The sequence below is a fragment of the Parasteatoda tepidariorum genome, chromosome 3 (genome assembly GCF_043381705.1).
Source record: "Parasteatoda tepidariorum isolate YZ-2023 chromosome 3, CAS_Ptep_4.0, whole genome shotgun sequence".
Classification (NCBI taxonomy): Eukaryota; Metazoa; Arthropoda; class Arachnida; order Araneae; family Theridiidae; genus Parasteatoda; species Parasteatoda tepidariorum.
This window is the reverse complement of record NC_092206.1, coordinates 83841123-83867859: the sequence shown is the minus strand read 5'-3', so window position 1 is coordinate 83867859 and position 26737 is coordinate 83841123. Positions and strand designations below refer to the sequence as shown.

Genomic DNA, 26737 nt, shown 5'->3' with positions numbered 1-26737 from the left:
TATAAAAAAATGGCATAGTATTAAGTGTATGGTAACAATAAAGTCGCCACTCGATAAGGAATGTGGTCCGCTGTATAATATATCAGCTGATATAAAATATAGCCTTGGCTACTTGCATTCGAATTAATAAACTTTATCGATAATTTAAATTGATATTCTAACAACTTCTAGTCATAGAAATCTAAGTTACATGCACTAAGTATGTATAGAATCGTTACTTGTTATCTTTTCCCAGAATACTATACTCAATAACTATTGATGTTTTGTCATATTTGAAATTTATTGTCGAGATATATTTTACTAATTAGTCACACTGCAGGCTTGATTCAAATTTTTAGCATTAACATGTTATAGTTTTATACTAAGTATTTTAGAATACGTTTGTCTGCATTTTAGTATAACTTTTAAACGAAACAAATGACACACAGTTATGAAATTTACAGAGCCAAATCGTTATAGACTCATATAGAAAAATTATGAATGATTCGCAGTTTACAGCTACTTTTACTTTGTCATCTATTAATAGTAAATGAATAAATTCACATGAAACATTAACAATTATAAAAACAACTTAAATACCTTGTAAAATGCATTTTGTCAATGGGTCATCTGGAACTTCGAATAATTGAAAAACGTTCAAAATTGAGATAACAAGACCAGCGACAGACCACCCCTAAAAAATTTAAGAAAGGTATTTTTAATTTTGTTGATACTTGACTTATGTAATAAAACAATTGTTTTTTTTTTTTGAGACTTCATATTAGTTTATTAGAATTATAAATATGTAAATGATGCAAACACACAGATCTTGACTAATATGTTAAATCTTGCATATTGTGAAAACGGAAGAAAATGCAATAAAAAAAATTGTATCTCAAAGCGCGTTATTTTAGATTTTTTTTAATCACTCTTCCTTTGCTCGCTAAGTTCGTCAAACTCCGGAGATCATTAAAACGTCAAGCAAGTGCTCGTCAGCAAGTGCTCGATGACTTACACATAGATACTTTGTTCTCTCCAAAACACTCAGCTATAATTGACAAAATGTTCTGCTCTTTTATTTTGTAAGTCTGCCAAGTTTGCCAAGATGCCAAAGTTGATTCTTTTTCATGGATACAAATTTATACAAATCCGTGCTGATGCTCAATATCAGTCTGTTGTAAGTGTCAACTTCCGCATGATGTTATTCGTAATTAATGTTCACCGTTATGGTTTAACTTCAAAACTCTTTTTAAAAAATTTGATGAATAAAAATTTTCTTTTGTTAGTGTTTTTCTAAGCTTTCGTGCTCGTTTTAGTTGTTATTGGAATTAGATAAATAAAAATAGTTTATATAACGCATAATCTATATATATATTTCTCTTACACGGCGACAAAAAAAAGCCTCATTACAACTCACCGAATGGCAACGCTAGAAAATCGACCAATGATTGCCGCTAAAAATGTCTCATGCCAAATCTAGCTGAGATGGCTCGACATATAGCGCTTTTAAAAACGGAAACTGAAATAACAATTCAGCTGCGGCAATCTCATACTATTAAGCTAGGCAGAAGTGAGTAGTTTTTGTCGATAGATCTCCATTTTAGTATTTTGTTGAAAGCGCTTTTTTTCACGAGTCTCAGTCAATGAGTCTTTATTTGAATTCAAATTTATTTCAATGACTTAGTATTTACTAACAAGAGATAATTTTTTTTTAAAGAAAAGTTGTTATATGGATTTGAATGATTGATTTGAATTCTTAGAATTTTGTGCATTTCCAATGCACTTAAGTTAGTAGCGAGAGAAGCGAGCTTGGTTTGCGAAGCAAACCATATAAGATTGCGTAGCAATTTTCNTTCAAAAGCATTCTTTATATGGATTTGAATGATTGTTTTGAATTCTTAGAATTTTGTGCATTTGAATGCACCTAAGTTAATAGCGAGCGAAGCAAACCATATAAGATTGCGTAGCAATTTTCGGGGGTTGGCGAGCGTTAGCGAGCAGGGGGCGCAGCCCACTAGTTAGTATTTAATAAACGATTTTAAATTAATGTTACTGTAATTTAAAAGCATCATTAAAATTAAGAACTACTTCTCACTATTTTTTTATTAGTATAAATATTAGTGCCAATTTATTCAATAAATAGCTTTCTCAGTTTTGCGTATATGATCCCGTAAATTTCCGTCTGTAAGTTTCGAGTAACTGCGAACTTAACTTTTAAGCTATTTTTTTGCTTTTTTTGTAACGTTAATGGTGCGTTTCTTGTACTAAGTGAGTGCACATTTGAAGCTTACTTCACCGCTTCAAATGCACTTATGCAGTTACGTAAAATTCATAAACTTAAAACTGCGTAATATCTCTATTAATGTACAATTTACATAAAACGTGGCTTGGGTTACTCAAATACTTTAATATCTTTTTATTTCCTTCATCTCTTTCTTTCAATTTCAAAATTTCCGCCATTATTTAATGGAATCGATAGATTAATTATGCCATTGGCTAGAAACAACCTCCTCGCTCTTTTAGCGAGGTTACACTTTTGAGCACTTTCTCTGCTCTTGAGCACTGTACGATTTATGTACAGTGCTCAAAATAAAAAATGAACCACTCTAAATAACTTTTGATCTAATGATCACGCTCTAGGTCTCAATCTTAAATGTTTGAGAGGGTGATCTCAAATATGCTAAATAATTAATGCAGACAATAATTAAAAAAAAACGAAATCAGTCACAAAAACGCACTTTCTCGGAATAAATGTACCTTTTTTTCGATGGATTCAGATTTTTGACTTCAAAAATAAAGGGGGGTAGCCGTAATCTGGAAAATATGGTCCCCATAGTTTAGTCAGAAGAGCGGTCCACAGTTTGAACCCCTTAATGTTACTTTTATTTTTTGCGCATTTTGCCATATCTCGAAAACTTTTTAAATGAGTTAAAAGTTTTTGTACACAACTATTAAATTTGTTTATCTAATGATAATTCCATTGAAAAAAAAACTTTTGGTAAGTAGTGGCAAGTTTTTATTATTTTATTTAATAACTAGGAGGCTCCGCCCCCTGCTCGCTAACGCTCGCCAACCCCCGAGAATTGCTACGCAATCCTATGTGGTTCGCGCCGTGAACCATGGCTCGCTGCGCTGGCTCGCCAATGAACACAATGTTCTAGCACAAAGACATAATATATTATCATCAAAGACATAGTATTTTATCATCAAAGACATAGTATTGTACTTATGTAGAAGAATTCTACCAATGTTCTTATTGGCTTTTAAAAAAGTATATTAGCTATTTAGATTGTACATGGTGAAAAAATCAAAACATTAGCTAAATAAGAAACATATTAGCAAAATAAATTATCAAATATTGCTTCACTAATATTCTGCATTTTAAAGCGTGAAAATTCAATGCATAAATAAACGCGAAATATAAAAAAATTCAATGCATTCAATACAAACACTTAAACGTTTTTTAGACGTTTAGGTAGCTCCCAGTAGAAAAATATCAATTCAACAGCGGCCTTTTAAAGCATTCTCACTTCAATTAATTAATTAATTCCTAATTGAGTTTAAATTAAATATTGTCATGTTTTTAGTGCATGAATCTGAATTGAACAACCTGATAATGCTCACTCTGGTTATTGTTATCTGGTTGCTCACTACGTGCTCTTGCGCGCCGAATCCAATCAATTAAAAATGAAAATTGTTGCCAGAGTGAGAAAAGAAATATCATCGGTTTTATTGATACATACATACGTACGTACGTATTAGCGTTTTATATAATATAGATAGTCAAAAATATTTTTAATTGTAAGGTATAAAAGCTTTTATACCATTTTTAAAAGTGTAATTTTACATGACAAAATGGAAATTTAAACGAAATCACTCGAATAGTTATTGAGAAATCGAAGTTTAAAAATACGGCTTCTTTAATTAACATTAAGGAGTCCAAAGTTTGGGCTAGTCTCCTGACAAAATTATGGAGACCATATTCCTCTGGGGAGTTAATCATTATTCATATGGGGGCCTGATTTCGTAACTTAAAATATCGTTGCTCAAATTAATTAGCATATTTAAGAACACCTCTTAAAATCATAAAGATTGAGTCCTAGAACCTAAAGATCGTTAGATCAAATATTATTCTGGACGGTCCGTTTTTTATTTTGCTCACTCCCATTCCATTAGTTTCATGCTAATGGCAGCTAAAATCATTTTTTTTTCATTTAAACACCATAATATATGATTCATCTGTCTGATAAGAATGCACGAAACGCTCATCATGTGTTTCAGATTTTTATGTAAATAGAAATATTATGGAAGATTGAAACAGAAGTATGTTCATAAGAGTGAATCAATAACAAAAAACTTTAGACGAAAATCAAATTTCGATTCAGTTTTGAAACAGGAAAAGATGTTCTTAGCTTTTTATTGGCTCCCAGAAACTTTAAGAAGAAGCTTTGGTGCATTTATACAATTATTTTAATGTAAATTAAAATATGGCAACCAGTCATTCAAATAATCAGGAAAACATCGCTATCTGTTGCATACTTAAAGTTTCAGAGACCACATGTGGTCTCAATCTACAGCAATATGTGTCGCAAAACATTTTGATATCGATTGCACCTCATTAACTGATATTTTACCCCTTTATTAGCGCAACATTTTTTTAAGAATGTCAAAAGTTAGTGAGTTTTGACAGAAAATTCTTGTGCTCTAGAACAGGGGTTTCCAACTGGCTGCCCGAGGGCCGCATCCGGCCCGCGAAGCCTTTTTTTGTGGCCCGCAAACTAAAATATATTAGTTGTCTTTTTTTAGGACAATTTTCGTAAAAACTCTTTATGGGTTTACAATACTTTTCTCGTTAATAAAAACCTAATTTCTTCGTTTCTGTGAAATATAGCATACCAACAGATTTCTCAGGTTTCTGAGAAACAATTTATTTCTCAGGTTTTGCATCCAAGAAAATATTTATTCAAATACAAAAAATAATCATGTATGTTGCTCTTTTTTATTTCACTTTATTGTATTTTGTGAAGATAAATTAGCATGTGTGTATCAGAAATTTTCTCGAAGAAATTCACCGATTTAACTTTTTGAAACCACTCCTTTTGGACTAAAATACTTACACACACATTTGTAAATTTAAAATTTAAAATTTAAATATCTATTATCTGGTGACTGCAGCAGACAAACCTCAATTTTCTCACTGAACATTTTGAGTGCTACTGTGTAAGTTTTAATACCAAACTTTTTAAAGTTTTATATCTTAACAAATAGAAATCTGTTACACATTCATTGTTTAATACATAGGTGCGCATTGAAGTTATTGTAGCCCGAATTTTTATTATTTATTTAATATTGTTAAAAATATTATTAAAAACTATTAAATATTTTTAAAAATCTACTTCTTATTTTAATTTGTAATTCAATACTTTTGTTTTGCAGAAATTAGTTAAAATCTGACAGTAATATTTAATGTTCCTTCAAACATAAGAGCCCTACATAAAATGTTGATAAAGTTGCGTCCCGCTATTTGATTTGTGTTTTTAGTTGTGGCCCCCGGCCTCGCGTAAGTTGGAAACCCCTGCTCTAGAAAGACCAAATGCAAAATTCCACCATGTTCAAGTCTGGTGAATCTTGTTTTGTAGAAAGTCAGGAAACCATTGCAATACTGATAGACTTAAGCTCTGTATTCTCAAACAGAATTCTGTTATTGAGTACGTTTTGGTTTCCAAAGAGTTTCAAGAACTAATGAATCATCTTCCAAAATGAGTTTGCGATATTTTGCTATTTGGTCTTAAACTTTAACCAAGTTACTTCTTGTCACATTGAATTTATTTATATGTTTTGCTTATCACATAATAGTTCCGTTTTTGTTGAAGAAAATGGATTTTCCACTTCCCACAATAGAGAATTTTTCACAATTCTTTCACAATGGAGAATGGATGACACTCGCATGAACCACAAATTTTTTTTTGCATACGTTATTTTTGAATAAAATATTGGTCTCAAAAATAATTGATTTTTTGAGATCATAAAATGGTATTCGTCTCTTACAAATGAAAATATGTAAAAACTTGAAAAATATTGCTCGAAAATATTTTTTAAAATTAAATCTAGCACCCTCTGGTAGCTAATTTGGGAATAATCATTAATTTTCTCTACTTGGTACCATTATGAAGAATTTTAAAATGAAATTATACCCATAGTTAGATGAGAATCATTTTTCAATATAAAAAGGAGAGAAAATACCAAATACCATCACCAAATACAATATCAACAACATTACCAAAGCAATTTATACTGTAGATAGTGCTTTATTTTTCTTTATTAAAAAGTAATTTATGCGGAATTATAGTAATGATTAATTAAATTATACACATATTTACTTATTGTATAAAGATACAGTCCTTTGGGGATAACTTAAAGGCCTGGTTTCTTAGGACAGGACGCCGTCAGCTGGAAATCAGCGCTTACCTCTGATTGGTCCATTTGTGAGTTTGATAGTATACGTCATCGAAGGCTCATCTTGAACTACAATTGCCGTCCAACTCAACTGCAGTTGGATTACAACGTGACGTTAACCACAGAAGCAATGGCGGACAACATCCAACAGCACATTGAAATCAGCCAAAATTTTGATTTTGGCATTAAACATAGCTTCTTCATTAAACATAGCACTCTTCATTTGGCTCAGCTATAATGTGTTTTTCCTTGGACAAAGTCATTATTTGTTCTCTAAAACACTGGTCGACAATAACAAAATCAATACAAATTCAAAATAAATATTTGTTTACGTTATTTACGCATGCGCAATGAGAGATAATGTCTGCGTTGGACCGACTGCTCACGCTGAGCTAACAAAAAAATATTTTTTTGGCGTCAGCTCTACGTCAACTTTCCGCTGACGCCCAGATAAGGCTCTAGTTCTAAGAAACCAGGCCTTGTGTTAACAAACCAGTATTTTGTTGGCGTCAGCGGGACGTTGACGTCCCGCTGACGCCCAGATAAGGCTCTTGTTCTAAGAAACCAGACCTTAAGCGTTAGGGTTGTTCAACAACCTTTGTTGGACAAATTTCATCCGCCGATCTTACCAACATTCTTTTGAGCTTCAATCCACAAATCACTTTTTTAGTTAAGTTTTATATGCCAAATTGTGTGTTTTAAAGGGAGTTTATGAAGCTTTACCTCTTTTAAAAATAATTTCACCATAAATTTTAGTTACCAAACTCGTCATTTTAAGTTGTATTTCCTTAAAACACTTGTAAATATAATCCCCAAGGGGTCCTTTTATAGTTGTTATACTTTGATTACATTTCTCTTTTTATATTTATCTATGTCTAATCTATTGCTTCTGGTACGCGTCAACAAAGGCTAAACTTTTTCTATAAAACTGACTTTTGTTCTCTCTAGGGACTGACTAGAAGTGTGGAAGCCCAGAGCGACACCTGAATAAGGGATTTTTAACAGAATAAACTGTTTTCGATTTCACGAAAATGTCAGAAACTGTTATTAATTTCGTTTTTCTGAGGCTTGATTTACTTAATTTATTAAAAATTTTAATCATTATTTTCCAAGCCTAATGTATTTTGTTTAATTTTTAAATACTTTTTTTTATCTGACCTAGTAAATGTCCTATTCAAGAAAAGACGAAATTTATAATTTAAAAACTGTGGCGTAGCTTTCAATCTATCATATTGCTGTCTATTAATACACAGAAAAAGAAGCACATTTATTCATGAAGGATAATTCAGTATCACACGGATTTTGAACTCTAAAGTAAAAATTTTACTTGTAGAATTATTACACACATTTTCAAGAACAATATGCAAATTACAGAAACCACCAGATAACGCTGATATTACGTCAAAAATGACGAGTGTAAGAGAAGAGCATAAAAGGAATGGTGGAAAAAAAAGTAAAATAGTTCACAAGCGTTTTGAAAGCTGCGCATTGTCGGAACCAATAGTTATGACACAGAGGACACATGTGGATGATTTTTTACGGGGTAGAATTTCCAGCTGCTCGGAATGTGGGCTCACATTGGAAGTAGCTCAGAAACTTGGAATCGCCCAAAGTGTTATTTCTTAGCTTTGGCAACTGTTTCAAGATGATGGAAATGTCAGTAGTCGTGAAAGTTTAGGCCGCTCCCTAGTTACAGAATGAAGACCAGTATTTTGGGACAGTAACTGCCAAAGAGAAGCAGACAGAGCACAGCAACCGACCTGTCTCGTCAGCTATTTGCAGTCACGGGTTTCAAGACTAACCATGGACAGATCTTTGGAAAATATTGGTCTTCATGCTCGCAGGTCTGTAATAAGATGTGTTTCGTTTGCGGCAACTCACAATCATCAGCGATTAGCCTAGAGTAGAGAACAAGTAATATGGACGTCAATACAGTGGGTTTGTGAGATGCTTTTTGAAGAGTAGAGATTTAACTTGCAGCCTGATTCACATGCCGAACTTTCATATGGAGCACGTCAGATACCGTTACTTCCGTACGATATCATTGAACAATACGGTTATAGTGATTCAGGATTGCTAGTTTGAGGTGAAATTACACTGGGCTCCAGAACAGATCTGTTTGCTCAAATCGGAACCATGACAGTCCAAATTTATTGGGACACCATTTTGGAACATGTACGTTTGTTTAGGGGTGCCATGGACGCAGAATCAGTGCTTATGGATGGCAACACCCATCATCACTCAGAAAACATCGTAAACGAATGCCGAATGGAATAGCCAGTATGGAATAGCCTGACTTGAATCGAATAGAGCATGTGTGAGACATGCTTCGCCGACGAGTTGCCGCTTGTCAGCCAACTCCTACATGTGTCCCGGGATTTCGAATAGCCTTGTTTTCTGAGTGGAGTAATCTTCCCCAAAATCAGCTCGATTTGTCGCGGTGGCTCTGAGGATAGAGCGTTCTCCTCCCTATAAGTTAACCCAAATGTGAATCCCAGTGGTGGCTGGTTGATACGAATTATGCACCCGTCTCACACCGACCACAGTGCTGACGTAAAATATCCTCAGTGGGACAGATCATGGGTTTGAATCCCCTTCCGTTGGATTAACCATGGGAGTTTTTTGTGGTTTTCCTCTCCATGTAACGTAATGGCGAGTTAGTTTCCTCAATAATTTTTCCACAAAGGCTGGTTTGACCCAATGCTTGAGTCAGGAGTTCTATTTTTATTTGGGTTGGTTTCAAATTTACAAGGCTATGGAGTTGAACATTGATAGTCGTAAGCTCAGAATCGGGTCGGCTATTCAACGGTTATATTAGGAAAAAATATCAGCTCTATAATTTGACTCAGTATTCCAAGACGTAGTACTGACTGTATTTCATCGCATGGGAGTATAAACTTCATGCTAATTATCGCATGGGTTATTAAACATCCTACTAACCGTGTATAGGTTTTTTTTTTTATAATTTGCCCCAGGGAGCAAAAATCGTAGTTTTTATGAATGGTATCATAGACATACCCTACTTTGTGCTTTATGTTTTGTTTAATAAATGAGCTTTCTGAATAAATTACTTATTTTGCTTCTGAACCGTTATTTACATGAGCTTGCATTTACCTTTAATTTATAAACATAGATGCATTTCAAAAAATATTTTTCATTTTTTTTACTTTTAACGTTTAAAACAGCTCATATCAATTATAAACGTTTATATAATGTAACAAATCAAATATAAATGTTTCTAACAACCGTTGAAATAGATGAAGCTAAAAGACCTTTTTGTAAGAAAATATCCTGAAAAAAAAATGCTTATATATTATAAAAATGCTTATATCTTCTTTAAAGAAATATAAAGACTAATTGGAAATGAAATGTTTTTTTTGTTGTGCGTACAAAAGTGTACGGCTCAGATGGAAAGGTATGAAAACTTATTCTTGAATTCAGGTTGTAAACAAATACTTATTACATACCACAGCAATCAAAGAAATAAGAATGACAGCATCTTTCAATCGTAGAAAAAAGCAGCATCTATTTATAATAGGCATTCCGAGTTTTTTTATTATGATTTGTAATTTAAAGCTGTCCTCACATTTTCTTACTGTATGTTAAGTTTCGAATTAGATTACTGCTTATATTGACCCAAAGATTTCGACTTAAAGAGATTATTATTTGCAGTTTTCGTTCGCAGTTGGGGTTAACAATAGCGTCTAAGCTTTTTCAACTTCTGCGCAAGCTCAGAATTGAACATTTTACTTTAGTCAACTATGAACGCTGCGTTTGAGCATGCGTGATACGCTCTAGAGCTTTCATCAGTGCTTCCTGTGGACGCACTCGTTTGTTGCCGCACAGCACAAAGTATACAAATAAAGCTGTTTTTTAAAATATTTTTTATATTCAAGTACTTTTTGCGCATGCGTCAGATATCAAAATTAGGTGGAGGTGAGTGAAAAGATGATGTGTTGATTACTCCGAAGCGATATATAAAACGATGCACGAACGCACGTTTCACTATGACGCTACAGCAACGCATTTTCTACAGTTTCTTTTTATCTAAGTTTTAGTAACAACCTCTATTAACTGTACAGGAAATGTTTAGTCAATGCTATGGAAAAGTAAACGCTCCACAATTTATTGTCTGTCAAATGCTTATTTACTCTTGCTTATTTATTTATTTTTTGATATAATAATGTTATATTTACATTCTGTGTATAAAACTGAACAAATATTTAACCTTTTCAAACAATGATTTATTGTCAATATTATGGAATAAAAGTGCACTTGAGCGTCCAATCTGTTTTTATTATTTATTCTTGTATTTTCCTATGGTTCATCAAAGACTGAAAAAAATGACCCTCGTACGAGGTGTGTAAATTAAGTAATGAGACTGCTGACGATGTTACGTTCGATATGCAGATCCATGGCCCATAACCAATCAAAATTGAAGGGATGGTCGATAAACAACTCTAACACATTCAGTAGAACAAAGAAATCGATTGATTAGTGTGGTGTTCTGATGTCATCTTTTTTGCGAAATCTGTTGTTGCAAGTTATTCCAAAAATGAGGACATTAATATGGAAAAGATTTTGCTTCAGGCAGCGCAATGGAAACTTTTTCGAAACTCCAGAATACCTATAGAGCTTAGATTTTTTTTGGTGGTTTAAGGCATTCTTATTAGAAAGAGAATCAATAGAAGATGAATCATACAACGAAAGACCTTCAACTTTAAGAACCCATAGAAAAGCTGACAAAATCCAGATAATTGAATTTCAAGATCGTTAATTGACGGTCAGAATGATTAGAGAACAGTTTAATGTGTATCACACCACTATTCATCGAATTTTAAATTACGGGTAGAATTTAAAATGCAAAAAAAGGATTATGCCTGTAATAGAACGGTAAAGTTTACTATCTAAGAGCAATATAAATAAATGTGTTTCAGGCACATAAGCAAATTCCTGTGTTTTCTCAACCTCCTTAATAACCAAACTTGAATCCTCTACCAATTACTCTCCCCGAAATCTAAAATTTAACTCGATGGACGCCATTTTTGGACACTGGGAACATTCATAAAAGGTAGAAACTGACCAGATAAAAGGCATTCCAGTATTCAAGTACCAGCACCGACGTTGTATGGCTTTGCAAGGGTATTATTTCTAGAGAGACAATATTGAATTCTAATTCTATTCAACTAAAAAAAATATTTGAACAATTGGGTATAATATGAAAAAAACACAACTACTTCGATTTAGTAGGAACAAAATATGACGCAATGCTAAATGAATTGAATTTAGTTGTTGTTTATTTAGTTATTGTTATTAGTAGTTGTTATTTGTTTTAATTGTTGTTGTTTATTTAGTTGTATTTAGTTTTAATAACTTTTCTTTATAATACAATAAAATCTGGCGAGCAGCTATTTAAACGATCGAACACTTCGTTTGTTTATTTGTGGCATGAAGTTAGGCTCGCAGAAAATACCGTTCATGGGCTAAATTTAGTAGGAACAACACGACCTGTGACGTAGGCTATATTATACCCAATTAGACTCATTACGTAATTTACACACCTTGTATGCTTTCACGATCCCACACGATTTTTGTTGTCATAGTAATAGAAAATATTTAATGACTCGCTTTGTTGCCAAACATTAAATTTAGAAGGAATTTAATTGAAGAGAGTTAGGAAATCAAGGGTAGGAGAAATAAAAGGTCTGCATTGTAATGAAAAATGGATCGCATAGAACTGAATCAAGACAAGTTGGCTTACTTTGACATTCAGGCATGGGCCCGTTGCTCAGTCTTAAACTTTATTATTAAAAGATTTATGCATTTCAAAAATGAAATTGCAGAGAAATTGCAGACAATGACATTGCAGAGATTCTATCAAGAAAAATCATAAGATTTGCAAATACCACATTTGTTATTATTTTTAATTTAGATTAAACCCAAGAAAACAGCCAGCGAACTCAAATGAACAACAGCGTTTGGAATGAGAATCATCTTTTTCGATTTTGTAACAAAAGAGACAAGAACGTGGTTACCATTAAATTCAAAGGAAGACAATTTGCTGAACTAATAAAGCTTTATAATATGAGTTACAGTTATTAATACTACATGGGGTATTTCTAGAAAATGAAAAATTTTTTTTCTCACTGCAAAGATGAAATACTTTGACTTATATATTAATATCAATCAAACAGAAGCTTAATATGTAATTTGCTTATAGAAACGGGTTTTCTTTTCATTGCATACAATGTCATTAGTATGTCTATGCTTTTTACTAATTGCTTACATTAACTAAATAATCACCAGAAACTGAAGCAGTAAGATGTTACTTGGTGAAAAACTTCATTTGCTTCAAAAAATTACAAATCGGAAATAACAATCGACATGTTAATTAAAAAAGTCTTGAAAATGGGCACCTAATTTTATTCAGAGCTCTTGAAACATGCCGACTGTTATTTCCAATTTATAATATTTTGAAGCAAAGGAATTTTTAAACAAGTAATAATTGCTTACATGTTCTTCTTTAATGAGACATGTTAATGTAATCCATTACCTCAATTTCAAAACGTAAAACTTATCCTACAAGTTGTTTTAATTTTTAAATATTTATTATATTATACTAATATATAAATCATTAACTAACAAAAAATAAATATTTAAAAGGAATATTTGAAATTTTCTCATAATGTATTTTGTGTTTTAAAAAGTTATTCACACTAAACCATTTTTCTTAGACAAAAACTATACACAGTATTTACATAGATTAAATTACATCAACTATTATGTTTACGCAATTCTGGATCGAATATCTTAAAAGAGGGAAGTGTGCATCCTTTCACTTGTGCTATCTCAGACGCAGCTTTGATGCCTGTTTCAACAGAGAGGTCCAAGTTCTTGGTGAGGCCGTAGACAGCAAGACAGGCACCGGCCACAGCATCACCGCAGCCCACACCGTCCACCATCGTAATACTGTTATCTACTGAGAAAGTCCGAAAATGAGCAGATCCATTGTCCACTATAACTGGTTCGGAACCACGCGTGATGATGGTGGTTTTAGGAGAGTTATTAGTTTGTCCCCTTGTTTTACGGAGAGCTTCTTCGACTGTAATGAATTAAATAAAATTATAAACAAGTTTTTTTTAACGATGAGTTTCAATGAAGAACTTTTAGAGTCATAAGAATCAGAACCGATTATACTGTGCCTAAATGTAAGCGATATTGTGTACTGTAGGTAAGGTGATCAAACGGTGCTGTAAATAAACATTTATTTCATTTATTAGATATGTTACAGTGAATGATCGAAATCAAGAGAATGTCGACTTTCACCGGTGAATGTCAACAATCACACAGTCGCTTTGGTGAATGTCCGTAACTTTTTTTACGACTACCGGATTTAGATGTTTACATTTTTTCAAAAATTCTAAAATTAAAATTTTGAAATAAATTGTGTAACGCAATAGACCTAATTTTGTTCTTTTACTGAAATCCTTTCAGAAATTACAGCAGCAAATGAGAATCCATTGTGTAATCGGTAATAACAGGCAATAAAGCAACAAAACGTGGTAGAACAGTTGTTTCCCAACCCGTACAAGCATGCAGGTATAACAGAACACGAAAACACGATTGAAAAAAACTTAGCGAAAGCATTTATAAAATTTACGTGATAACTGGAAGAAATTAAGAATAAAGTTCCAGAAACTAACTGGTTTTCGCTTGAATTACTCTAGCGTCAAAGTTTTAAGCGTAAAAAATTACGGTGGAAGGAATTGACGTGATTTGTGCTCTCTAAACAGATGCCTATTATCAAGACTAACCAATTTATGAAAAAGGAAAAAAAGATTTGCAAAAAGAAGAAAAAAAAAGAAAATCAAAATGCTATCCATTAAATATAATCAAGTTGTAAAATAAAACAAGAAAGACTGCAGTAGCCGAGAGGATCGAAGGTGTTCAAAGAGGCAAATCAAGGCATGCTCCACAGAGAAAACGATTCTCGTAAAATGACCACACTGCATGGTTTTAACATTTATGTTAAAAACAAATATGTTTAATAAAATTAAAGTGTACGTATTTAAACCATACATTTTTTTATATTTTTCCGTTCATACGGAAAAGGCTTGTCGGAAATTCCAGCTTTTAAAATCATACTGTTTAGTATAACATATTCACTAAAAAAATACAAACCTGAAAAGTAGATTTTATTGAATAAAGTCATGCTTTAAGGTGTCATAATAAAATTGCCTAATTTTTCCACATTTACCAAACTTTATCACATATTAAGGAACTATATTTTATTGTTGATTTAAAAAAAAATCTTTACCAAACGCTTCGGTAAAAATTACCGAGTTTTTTGGTGTTTTCGTAGAGCCAGAAACATTGAAAATTTTTCAGATAAATTACGGTAAATTACGATAACGGTAAATTTTCTGACAGTTTTTACCATACTTTTAACTTGGCGAACAATGCGCAAAATAAAAAAACGGACCACCTTAATAACTTTTGGTCTAATGATCGGATCTTCACGTTCTAGGATTCAATATTAAAGGTTCGAGAGGTGAAGGTGACCTCAAATATGCTAACTAATTTGTGCAGACGATAGTTTAATTTACGAAATCAGACATAAAACGAATTTTCTCTGAATAAATATATCTTTTCTTCGACGGATTCAGATTTCTGACCCCCAGAATACGGGGGTAAGGGCCTTGATCTGGGAAATATGGCCCGAATAATTTGGTCAGCGAAAAGCGGTCCAAAGTTTGGAGCCCTCAATAGTAATTTTACTTTTGCGTTTTTCAGTATATGTCGAGAACATTTTAAACGAATTGAAAAGTTTTTGCACGTAATAATAAAATTCGTTTATCCAAAGATAATTCCATGCAAAATATATAACGTTTAGTATATATTTATAATTTTTTATTGTTTTATTTTATAACTGTCTAAAAATTTTTGAATTGTTAGGCTTACGATTTTTTGCTTCATTTTAAAGAAGGATATTTTTGATGGCAAAATGCAACATTCGACCAAATTCGATCGAATAGTTTCGAAGATATCGACTTTTTAAAGAGGTCTATTTCTAAAATTTGATTTCCCAGGAACTATTCGTCAGAATTTGCTCAAATTTTGCATTTTGCCATGTAAATATACGTTCTTTAAAATGATGAAAAAAATTGTACACCTTACAATTCAGAATTTTTTTGACTTTTATTAAATAAAATTATAAAAGAAAATATATGCTCACAAATTTTTTTTTGTATGAATTATTTATGGTTAAATGAATTATTGGACTGCTTCTTGGGCTGCTTTCCTGATCAAACTAGTGGAACCATATTTCCCATATTGAGGCTATCCCCTATACTTTGGGGGTCAGAAGTCTGAATCCGTGAAAAAAAAGGGTAATTTTATTCAGAGAAAAAAATTTTTGTGTCTGATTTTGTTATTTAAAATATCGTCTGCACTAACAATTTATCATTATTAAGATCATCCCTTCGAACCAGTTAGATTGAGTCCTAGTACGTGAAGATCAAATCAATAGATCAAAAGTTATTTAAGGTGTTCTGTTTATTTTTTTTTGCGCACTGTACTGTTCCAAGCATGCCTTATATTTCCTTATGTTGTACATTGTTTTAGTTTTTGAAACTAATGAAGTTTTTCGATTAACAAGTGTATATTTTCGCTTTAGTTTCGTGCGATTTATCCATTTTATAACTGGCTCTCTGTTATGTGAACTTTAAAAAAAATATATTATTTCGAACTCTATGACGCCATCAGTTGTTTAAATAAGTGCCAGTGATTCATAGATTTTGGCATTTGGAAGGCTGCTGACAAGTAATAAAGACAAGGGATGGTTTCTATTTTCTTTTATCAACGTATAAATTTTGAAGCTAATAACTCAATTTCATTAAAATATCACTTAAAACATTCATCTATTCACTTCTTTTGACAAGTTTTCCTTTTCAAAACAATCTAAATTGTCATTGAATAAACCTCAAAGCCAATGAGCCGAAACTTACTAACATGTCTCTTAAAACATTTATCTATTCAGTTTTTAATTAGATTTTTCTTTTTTAAATATCCTTAATTTCTATTGTCATTGTATTGTATGTATTCTTCGATTGTCAACTTCAAAGCCAATGAAGTCAAATTCACTAAAGTGTCTCTTAAAACCTTCATCCTCTCAGTTTTTAGTTAAATTTTCTTTTTCTAAAATATTTTTTAATTTCTATTGTCATTAAATAAACTTTAAAAGAAAATGAACTCAAATTCGTTAAAGTGTCTCTTAAAACCTTCATCCACTCAGTTGTTTAGTTAAATTTTCTTTTTTTAATTTCTATTGTCATTGAATAAACTTTAAAGCTAAAGAACTCACTAAAGTGTCTCTTAAAACCTTCATCCACCCAGTTTTCTAGTAAAAATTTCCTTTTTTTTAATTGAATCGTTATTGAATAAATTTTAAAGCCAATGAACTCAAATTCACTAAAATGTCTCTTAAAACCTATATCCATTCAGTTCTTTAGTTAAATGCTTTTCAAAAGTATTCCACACCAGATTCTCAAAATAGCCTAATTTCACCTTACCCTTGAACTTCATGTTTCAAACCGCATTGAAATATGGAAGATGTTACAATTATGGAAATAAAATGTATTTCCAATAAGTTCAATTTAAAAAATCTTAACAGGTTTGAGCAATAGTTGGGGAAACACAGAAGATTGCCCTGCATGGAATCTTAAAGTACGTGACTTACACGGAGTTTTGAAGGAATGATCACTGACCTGTAATTGAGAGAGGCGCACCCAAGGCTGTCGCCAAGGCTTTCAATTCGACCTCATTTCCAAACAGAATGTCGACCCGCGGTAGAACCTTCAAAAGAATATCTGAATAATCCTTGCAAATATATTCAGCCGAAAGACTCAATGAAAACACCTAAAGATAAAAGAAATCAAAATTTAAAGTTTTTTGTGTAATTGTAAAATATTATTAACTCCTGGGCGAATTATTATTAGATTGCAAACTAATAAAACGCATAAAATATCAATTCCTATGCGTGAACAAAATGTAAAAGAAAATTATTTCAAAGATCTTTTTAAAATTTTAATTCGTTAAATTCAATTAAAAAAAAATAATTTGCATTATTTTTAAGTTTTGAAAGACACTATAATTTTTTAAAATTTTTTTTCAAAACTTTAAAATTTTTTAACTTTGAAGTAATTTAAGAATTTTTAAAATACAATTATTTTCAATTAAAGCATATGAGCAACATGAATGATTTTATGATGCACAGTGTGCAAAATAAAAAACGGACAAATCTGACTAAATTTTGATCTAATAATCGGACCTTCACGTTTTAGGATTCTATCTCAAAGATTTAAGAGAGTGACCAATGCCATGATTTACTTGCGATGACGAATGTAGTAGATATCCAATTGCAGAAACCGGAACTGCAGAAAGCAGAATTGCAGAAACCGTTTGGAGTAATGTTTTTAAAATACTTCTGTTATTAGTGAACAAAACATAATACATAAAAGCTTTTTTAATTATAAATCATCCTTCAAAAAGTTTTTAAATTAAAAAAATTAAAGTTTTTTTTTTTAAAAATTAATTTTAATTCACTTTTAATAGAAAATCTAGTATAGGAAAATCATATGGTTTGGATATATTTTAAGATATAACATTTTTAATTATTTTAAAATCTCTGCAGTCATCTATCTGTTCTAAAGTTTTCAACTTAGCTAAAGACGCGACATCTAGTGAGGGGACCAAGAAATATTCATCTACAAATATATCAGCTTGCAAAAATTTAATTTTGACGCACTTTTAATAGAAAATATAGCACAGGAAAATCATATGGTTTGAAAACATTTTAAGAGATAACATTTTTAATTATTTTAAAAACTCTACAGTTTGTTCTGACTGTCGAAGATCTGTTCTGACGTTTTCAACTTAGCTAAAGACGCGACATCTAGTGAGGGGACCAAGAAATATTCATCTACAAATATAACAGGTTGTAAAAATTTAATTTTGATGTAAAGATTTAATAGAAAATATAGCATAGGAAAATCATATGGTTTGAATACATTTTAAGAGATAACATATTTAATTATTTTAAAATCCTTACAGTCTGTTCTGATTGTCGAAGATCTGTTCTGACGTTTTCAACTTAGCTAAAGACACGACATCTAGTGAGGCGACCAAGAAATATTTATCTACAAATATATCAGCTAGTAAAAAATTAATTTTGATGTACTTTTAATAGAAAATATAGTATAGGAAAATAATATGGTTTGGATACATTTTGAGAGATAATATTTTTAACTATTTTAAAATCTCTACACTCATCTATCTGTTCTGACGCTTTCAACTTAGCTAAAGACACGACATCTAGTGAGGGGACCAAGCAATATTCATCTACAAATATATCTGCTTGATGTACTTTTAATAGAAAATGTAGTATAGGAAAATCATATGGTTTGCATATACTTTAGCATAGGAATACAAAAATCTTAATTATTTTAAAATCTGTACATTCATCTACCTGTTTTGATGTTTTCGTCTCAACTAAAGCTTACACGACATCTGGTGAGTGGGCTACGAAATATCCCTCTACAAATATGATATCAGCTTGAAAAAAATTAGTTTTTATACACTTTTAATCTAGTATAGGAAAATAATATGGTTTGTATATACTTTAGCAGTAAAATACAAATTTCTAAATTATTTTAAAATCTCTACATTCGTCTACCTGTTTCGACGTTTTCATCTTAGCTAGGGCTAGCACGACATCTGGTGAGTGGGCTATGAAATATCCCTCTACAAATATGATATCAGCTTTAGCGAGGTCATGTTTGATGTCTTCGATTTCTAGATGTTCTGCTCGGAGAGTTGCTGAAGCTTCATGTTGACAAATCATGGATCTTTCAGATTCGTCAATAATCAGACAAGCACAAATACCTGTTTTTAAATCAGGACTTTGCACATATAGTGGTGCAACACCATCTAATATAAGCTTTTCCTTCAACCATCTTTCGAAAGAGTCATTTCCAGTGCAACCTATAAATATTTTTTAAAAATATTGACTTATTGTAAAGAAGATATACTAAAGCCTATACAAATGCCTTTTAAAATAGTTGTTGTAGTTCATTTACTTCGCACTAGAGCTGCACAATAGGCTGTGGTCTGAGAAGCATCCCTGAGGATGATCCGAGGACATGCCATCACAATTTTGATTCTCTGCAGAGGGGATAGCAGCCCCGCTTCGGTAGCCCGACGCCCTGCACGCGAAGTCGAGCACTTTACTGTAGAACAGTTTAACGAGTACCAATACCTCACACCCTTGGTCTCTACGCAGACTGATACAAGTGGTCACCCACCCGCACACTGACTGCAGCCAGTGATGCCTGACTTCGGTGATCTGCTGGGAACAGTGTCTTAAACATCAGTCCACTGCGGGACCTTTATAAAATAAGATTCAATTGTTGCCATAGAGGATTCGAGTTTAAATCTACTTCCTACAAAGCACAGATTAAAAGATGTTAACTACATCGCGGAACATGCGCTGGTGTAAGAAATTAACATAATTTTTCAGACTTGGTCGATTATATCTAGAGCTACTGGACCGATTTTAATGAAATTTGATATGTCTGCATATATTGATACAATACGAAACAAATAATCATTCAACAATTGTAATACACACGCATGTCAGTGCGTAACACACGTTGGAGCCGGAAGGTATGAAACAGCGGTTGTAGAATAAACGAAAAAAAAATGGGTTAATAGGGGGTATGGTCCCCTCTTGCAGATATACAGGCCATGCAGCGTGGTTTCATGCTTGAAATAAAGCAGTTTATCATTTCCTGTGGCAATTGGCCTGAATTGTCCTGTGGAAATTTCATACCTTCCGACTCCAAAGAGTCTTGCGCATGATCATGCGTGTGTATTACAATTGTTGAATGGTTATTTGTTTTGCATTATACCAATGTATGTACATATCAAACTTCATTAAAATCGGTCCAGTAGTTCTAGAGATAATCGACCAAGTCTGCAAATTCTGTTAATTTCTTACTCCAGTGTATTTCAAAAAGAAAAATTTCTATTTACTTAATTTAGAAACAAATTATTACCATTTCTTTTAATGCAATCAGACCATAATAAATCTAATAAAATTAAATTAAAGCACTCTCATAAAAGCTAGTTGTTCGTCACGGAAGTTGAGGCTCTATTACTTCAAGGTGAGTCATGATAATTACAATGAGGTTAGTCNATATATATTGATACAATACGAAACAAATAATCATTCAGCAATTGTAATACACACGCATGTCAGTGCGTAACACACGTTGGAGTCGGAAGGTATGAAACAGCGGTTGCAGAATAAACAAACAAAATGGGCTAATAGGGGGTATGGTCCCCTCTTGCAGATATACAGGCCATGCAGCGTGGTTTCATACTTGAAATAAAGCAGTTTATCATTTCCTGTGGCAATTGGCCTGAATTGTCCTGTGGCAATTTCATACCTTCCGACTCCAAAGAGTGTTGCGCATGATCATGCGTGTGTATTACAATTGTTGAATGGTTATTTGTTTTGCATTATATCAATGTATGTACATATCAAACTTCATTAAAATCGATGCAGTAGTTCTAGAGATAGTCGACCAAGTCTGCAAATTCTCTTAATTTCTTACTCCAGTGTATTTGAAAAAGAAAAATTTCTATTTACTTAATTTAGATACAAATTATTACCATTTCTTTTAATGCAATCAGACCATAATAAATCTAATAAAATTAAATTTAAGCACTCTCATAAAAGCTAGTTGTTCGTCACGGAAGTTGAGGCTCTATTACTTCAGGGTGAGTCATGATAATTACAATGAGGTTAGTCATGCATGCCGGCCGCCCTTTGCCAGGATAAGTTGGTATTAAGCATTGTGGCTTGAAACCTACACTGAAGCATGGTATATTTCAATCTACTGTCGGAGATATAAACTCGGTTCTTTGCAATGGCTGCTCAGTGTAATTATCACTGCACCATCGTGGATTTTTAATAATTCTAAGCAACTAATATTTTTAAAGGAAAAAAAAATCGGCTTTTTTTGTGTGGATATTTTAGATACTTTAGTTAGTCTTTTTTTTTAAATTTCAGACCTTGATAATCATCTACAAATTGAAACAAAAAAGTCTTTAAACTCTGATGAATCACTATTGTAGCTAATGAGGCCAAATAACTTAAAACAAGTTTATACAAGGAAGAAGCTTAAAGGCGGTTCCTATTGAAAGAAAGAATCATTTCAGTTGCATTGAATAAAATAGATATTTGAATGATTTCCATCACTCCCTTGCTTTTTTCTTCTTCATATGTTAAGCATGAGTCTTGGTGGGTCAGGGGATAGAGCGTTGGCCACCCATTGCGGTGACCCGGGCAATTCGAATCCCAGCGATGGCTGGTCGACAAGAATTCTGCACCTGGCGTGCACTGACCGCAGTGCTGACATAAAATATCCTCAGTAGAAGATGGATCATGGGTCAGAGTCCCCTTGTCGTTAGACTAACCATTGGAAATTTTCGGGGTTTTCCTCTCCATAAAACGCGATTGCGTGCATCAGATAGTCCTCCGCGAACGTAAATTTTACCCAATACTTGATCTAGGAGTTCCTCTGCCTTCTGGATCAGGCTCAAAAAAAGCTACGGAGTTGATCATTGCCAGTCGTAAACTCACAAATTAACTTGGCTGTTCAACGATTGATGTAAAATAAAATAAAGCGTTAAACATGGAGTCGTAGTGGCTTAGGGCATAGAGCGCTCGCCTCTCAATGAAGTGACCCGGGTTCGAATCCCAGCAATGACTAGTCGATACAAAATCCATACCCGGCTCGCATCGCCCACATGATCAGGTTTTCGTGGTTTTCCTTTCCATGTAACGCAAATGTGGGCTTATTAAAATTAAAAATTCTCCATTAAGGCAAATTTCTTCCAATACTTGATCCAGAAGTTCCCTTGTCTTCTGGATTGGATTTAAAATTACAAGGTTACATCGGTAGTCGCAAACTCAAAAATTGGGTCGGCTGTTCAACGATGGTTATAAAGTAAATTAAAATATTAACTATGATTGATCAGAGTTTAGGATCGTTTTTTTCTCTGACTAAAATTTTTCTTTTTACATGGAGCCGTAAAATATGTATTAAAGGTGGTCATGCATATGTGGTGATATATGTAGATCATGCCCGGAAAGACCAGAGAAATGTATTTTCTGAAGGATGGATCTGTAATAAAGAATAATTCACACTTCGGCAAATAAATGTTGATTTTAATGTTTAAGATTAAATTTTAATGCAAATTGGAACAGTACAAAAAGCCAATAGCACTGCCATAAAATCATTCTGCTCTATATCATTGCAAACGAAAGAACAGAAAATTTATCGATTTAGATAACTTAGATGTGAAAGATGAACTGAAAAAAAGGATTTTGAAAGTGGTTTTCACTTAAGACTCAATGGGATATTGTCAGAAAGGGATGAAGAAGACCGCTGATTCACAACCACTTTATTTATAGCCTCAGAACCTGATGTTTTCTTTAAAAAAAGTTTGTACAAGCTTGTTTTCTTGCAGGATTTTTTCTTTAATTAAGGATAACTAAAAGCTCGTTTTTTTATTTTAATTTCCTTCAATTTCAAGAATTCAGTAGTTACGAGATTATTGAACAACGTGGTAATCGATTACGAGATCGGATTCCGAATTTATGTTTGACGGGTTAGGCTTGCTCGAAATGGAATGGAAAGAGCAGTTGCTAAAATAAACAAATGCCAAGTTTCAACAACCTATCAGGATTGATACCCACTTTGACGTCTCTTGCAGGTAACCAATTGAAAACAATCATAATATATGACGTAAATAATGAAAATTTCATCGGGCTGTGGTTGAACTGGAAATAACACGTTTTGAACAATGTGTTTGAAGAAAGCGGATTGTTCTTTGATCGTATAGTATATTTAAATAAAATTTTGAGTGTCCAGTTTGTGTTTATTGTTCTTGATGTAAGCTTTGTTTTACCAGGTGATCGAAATTTATATAAATTGTTTTCCAAATTTTTCGTCATAGCTTATACTAGGTATATATAAACTTTCTGACTTCTATTAACGACAATGATAACCATGTTAGTCTAAACAACGTAACTTAAAAACTAAAACCATTCTGTATATCAATTGCTGTAAATCCACCTATTGGCATGTGGAAATACTTGAAGATGAACCTCGTTCAAATATCTGTATGATTAAAGATTGTTTTAGGTTTTATAAAATAATTGCAAGGAAACAAAGATTCTAGTAAAATTACCCAACTGTATAGTAATGACATTTCCAGTAAAAAAAATAAAAAACATAATTCTGGCAATAAAAAATAAAACAAATGAACGGTATTGAAATTAGTCATTTGGTAATTTTCCCGTTCATATGGAGACGGTTTATGAAAATTCTACTTTCAAAATTACAGTTCTTATAAGTTAAAGTAAACAAAAATTAGCAAATAATATTAAATTACCATGAATAGACGAAGTAAATATATTCTGGTTAAATACTCGGACTGTATGGTAATGAAATATCGGGTAAAACGAAACCAAAACATACGGTATTTAAACCATTAATTTGGACATTTTTCCGTTCATATGGTTTACCGGAAATTCAGGTTTTCAAAATTATACTCTTATTACCACACATTTCGTAAAAAATACAAAACTGAAAAGTAAATTTTACCGAATAAATGGTATGGTTTTTATGTCTTGCTCTAAAGTATCATGATAAAATTGTTACATTTACTAAATTTTATCACGCATTATAAAATCCTACTTCATTGTAAATTTTACCAAAATCAATAACAAAGCGCTTCGGTAAGAATTACTGAGCTTTTTGATGTTAAAATAGAGCCAGAAACATAGTAAATTTTACCATGTATTGGTAGTTTTGACCATATTGTTTTCCTCTGTCTGAGGAGAAGCATGTGCTATGTTCAATAAGTGCATTAACTTGATTTATTATTTAAGTATTATTATGTAACTACTTTACTTTCTTTACTACTTTATGCGCTACTTTAATACTTTACAAGCATTTTTTCTTTACTAAAGAACTTACCAATGAAAGAAACTCTTGATTTACTTCCCAAAATCCACTTCGCAATGCGAGCTGAATTTTGTGCAGAGCCTCCAGCTGACAACTCAGAGTTAGAATCATTAAAGAGCTGTTGAATAAGTTCTTCGTGTTCTTTACTAGCTTTGATTCCATCATCACGTTTCAACCCAAACTTTTTTAGAGTGTTTTTATCACATTTAGCACAGATGTCTAACAATGGTGCACCCACAAATACCAATCTTATCTCATCCTGAAAAACAAAAAATGAATAATAGTTGATTTTTGATTGAAATTAAAAAGTATAACAACACTGATATACAGTAGTAGATACTGTGGATCATCATGAACAAAATGGCTAAACTCATTACCTTGTTAAGGTGGCAGAAAATTTGCTAGCTTTTTTGTTAAATTAAATTAAATTAAATTATTGTAAATAATGTGAATCCTTTGCTTGACAAAAAAATTTGAACTGAAATTTTGATTTAATTAGAAAGAGTCATAATAATTGTGGTCTAAAATTTACTAATTTAAAAAAAACAACAATACATTGAATTTAGTTTTTAATATCTAGAGTTTGGTATGTGTTATTGTGAAATGTTAAAAATTCATAACTTATAAAAAATTAAATTCGATCTGCAAAGAAATTGGTAGACATATTTAAAAGTTAAAATATGCCAGCAAGAATCATTAATTTATGATGCATATATACAATATTTGTTTTAAGAAATAAAAAGTTTGTCTGTATGTTCGTTTATCAAATATTCACAAGTACTGAGAGAATATTAATAGGAATTCGTACTAGGCATAACAAAGTGGATAGAAATGAAATATTATAGAGTTATTTAATACATTTTACAGATAATTAACAGATTTATGCAAATTTTTTATGAGAATATAATTATCTTTATTGCACAACAAAAACATGCATGCTTTTTATAACAGTTTACTTCCGTTTCAGCGGAATGTTTAGCATCGTGCGAGGTGAAAACATACTTCTTGCTCGAATTGTGAACAATCTGCTGTTGTCATCTGACGGTTTTCAAATATATGCCAAAAGTGGCAAAAATAATTCATGAATGGGGTAAAAGCATCTCATCTTGGTGTAAGCATTCTCGTTTATTGGAAGTGAGGTTTAACTACACTCTTTAAAGTGAGTATGGACTCTCGATTTGTAAATTAACTTGAAATAATGTACATTTTTGGAGGTTTTCACCATCTAATTCAGATAGTTCACAGTTTTTAAAGTGCACAAGCCTCATTAATAATATCGTTGAGTACTTACTGTCATCTTTGTGCTTTTTTCCCCTAGATTTCCAAGTTTGCTGAGTTTAAATATTTATTTCAGTTTGCTATAAAATAGAATGATAAATAGATTAATACAAATATTCATTACAAATTTAACGAAAAACTATAAGAAAATCAGACAAATTATTTGAATTCCATGATCCAACTATTGATGATACAATATAGTTCTTGAGCATATTTAGGAGAACTTTTATTTGGGTTCAATTGTTATGAAGTGTTGCCATTCAGAAAAGTCACGCATTCGAATCCCGGATAAGGCATGTATGTTCTTTCATTCACTTCTCTGAACTATTTGTCATTCTTACTTTGGGAGCAGCGTTGGCCTACCTAATATGGTGCCTCTGAGAGAATGGCCAACAAATCTGTCCTTCTGATACCCGAATGACGTAAGTCAATATTCGAGTGGGCATTGGAAAAAAGACTTAAAGTTTAATATGCATTATCATTATCATTATGCATTATCATAATATATTCTATTATACTTATGCATTCTATTACTATTAAGCGAAGTTATTTGGGACCCAATCAATTTGAACAGTTCCTTAAGATACAACTACCATGCAGAGTTAGCTTATAATTATACACAGTTTCTTAGAATTCAACCATTATACACAGTTTCTGAGAACCTAATTCCGAACAGTTACTTAGAATTAAATCACAATGCAAATTTACTTAGCTATGTTCAATTAATTAGAATTGAATAATTCTGAATAGGAATCCAATTACTCTAACTTGAATCCAATTACTATGCACAGTTTCTGAGGATCCAATCTTTGTGAACAGTTGAACAGAATGAAATCACTTTGCATATTTACTTAGCCAATAACTATGCTCAATTACTTAGAATTGATTAATTTTGAATAACTTAGAATCTAATAACTATTTGTAAT

General features: G+C 32.2%; 1 protein-coding gene across 5 annotated transcripts in view; it reads right to left on the bottom strand.

Moving 5' to 3' along the window:
* LOC107439357 (adenosine kinase) overlaps window positions 1-26737 on the bottom strand; it is a 45087-nt gene that overhangs the window by 14162 nt on the left and 4188 nt on the right. For 3 of the 5 annotated variants that reach the window (XM_071178909.1, XM_071178912.1, XM_071178910.1), the window contains exons 2-5: window positions 25825-25891; window positions 24546-24792; window positions 19169-19476; window positions 17202-17352 (exon numbers count right to left, since the gene is read on the bottom strand). In XM_071178909.1, coding sequence (XP_071035010.1) covers window positions 17202-17352; window positions 19169-19476; window positions 24546-24792; window positions 25825-25830 — 712 coding nt within the window. In that variant the 5' untranslated portion in view covers window positions 25831-25891. Of the gene's footprint in view, window positions 1-13024; window positions 13538-17201; window positions 17353-19168; window positions 19477-24545; window positions 24793-25824; window positions 25892-26737 lie in introns of those variants that run through there. The other 2 variants (XM_071178913.1, XM_071178914.1) reach the window with 1 other exon arrangement.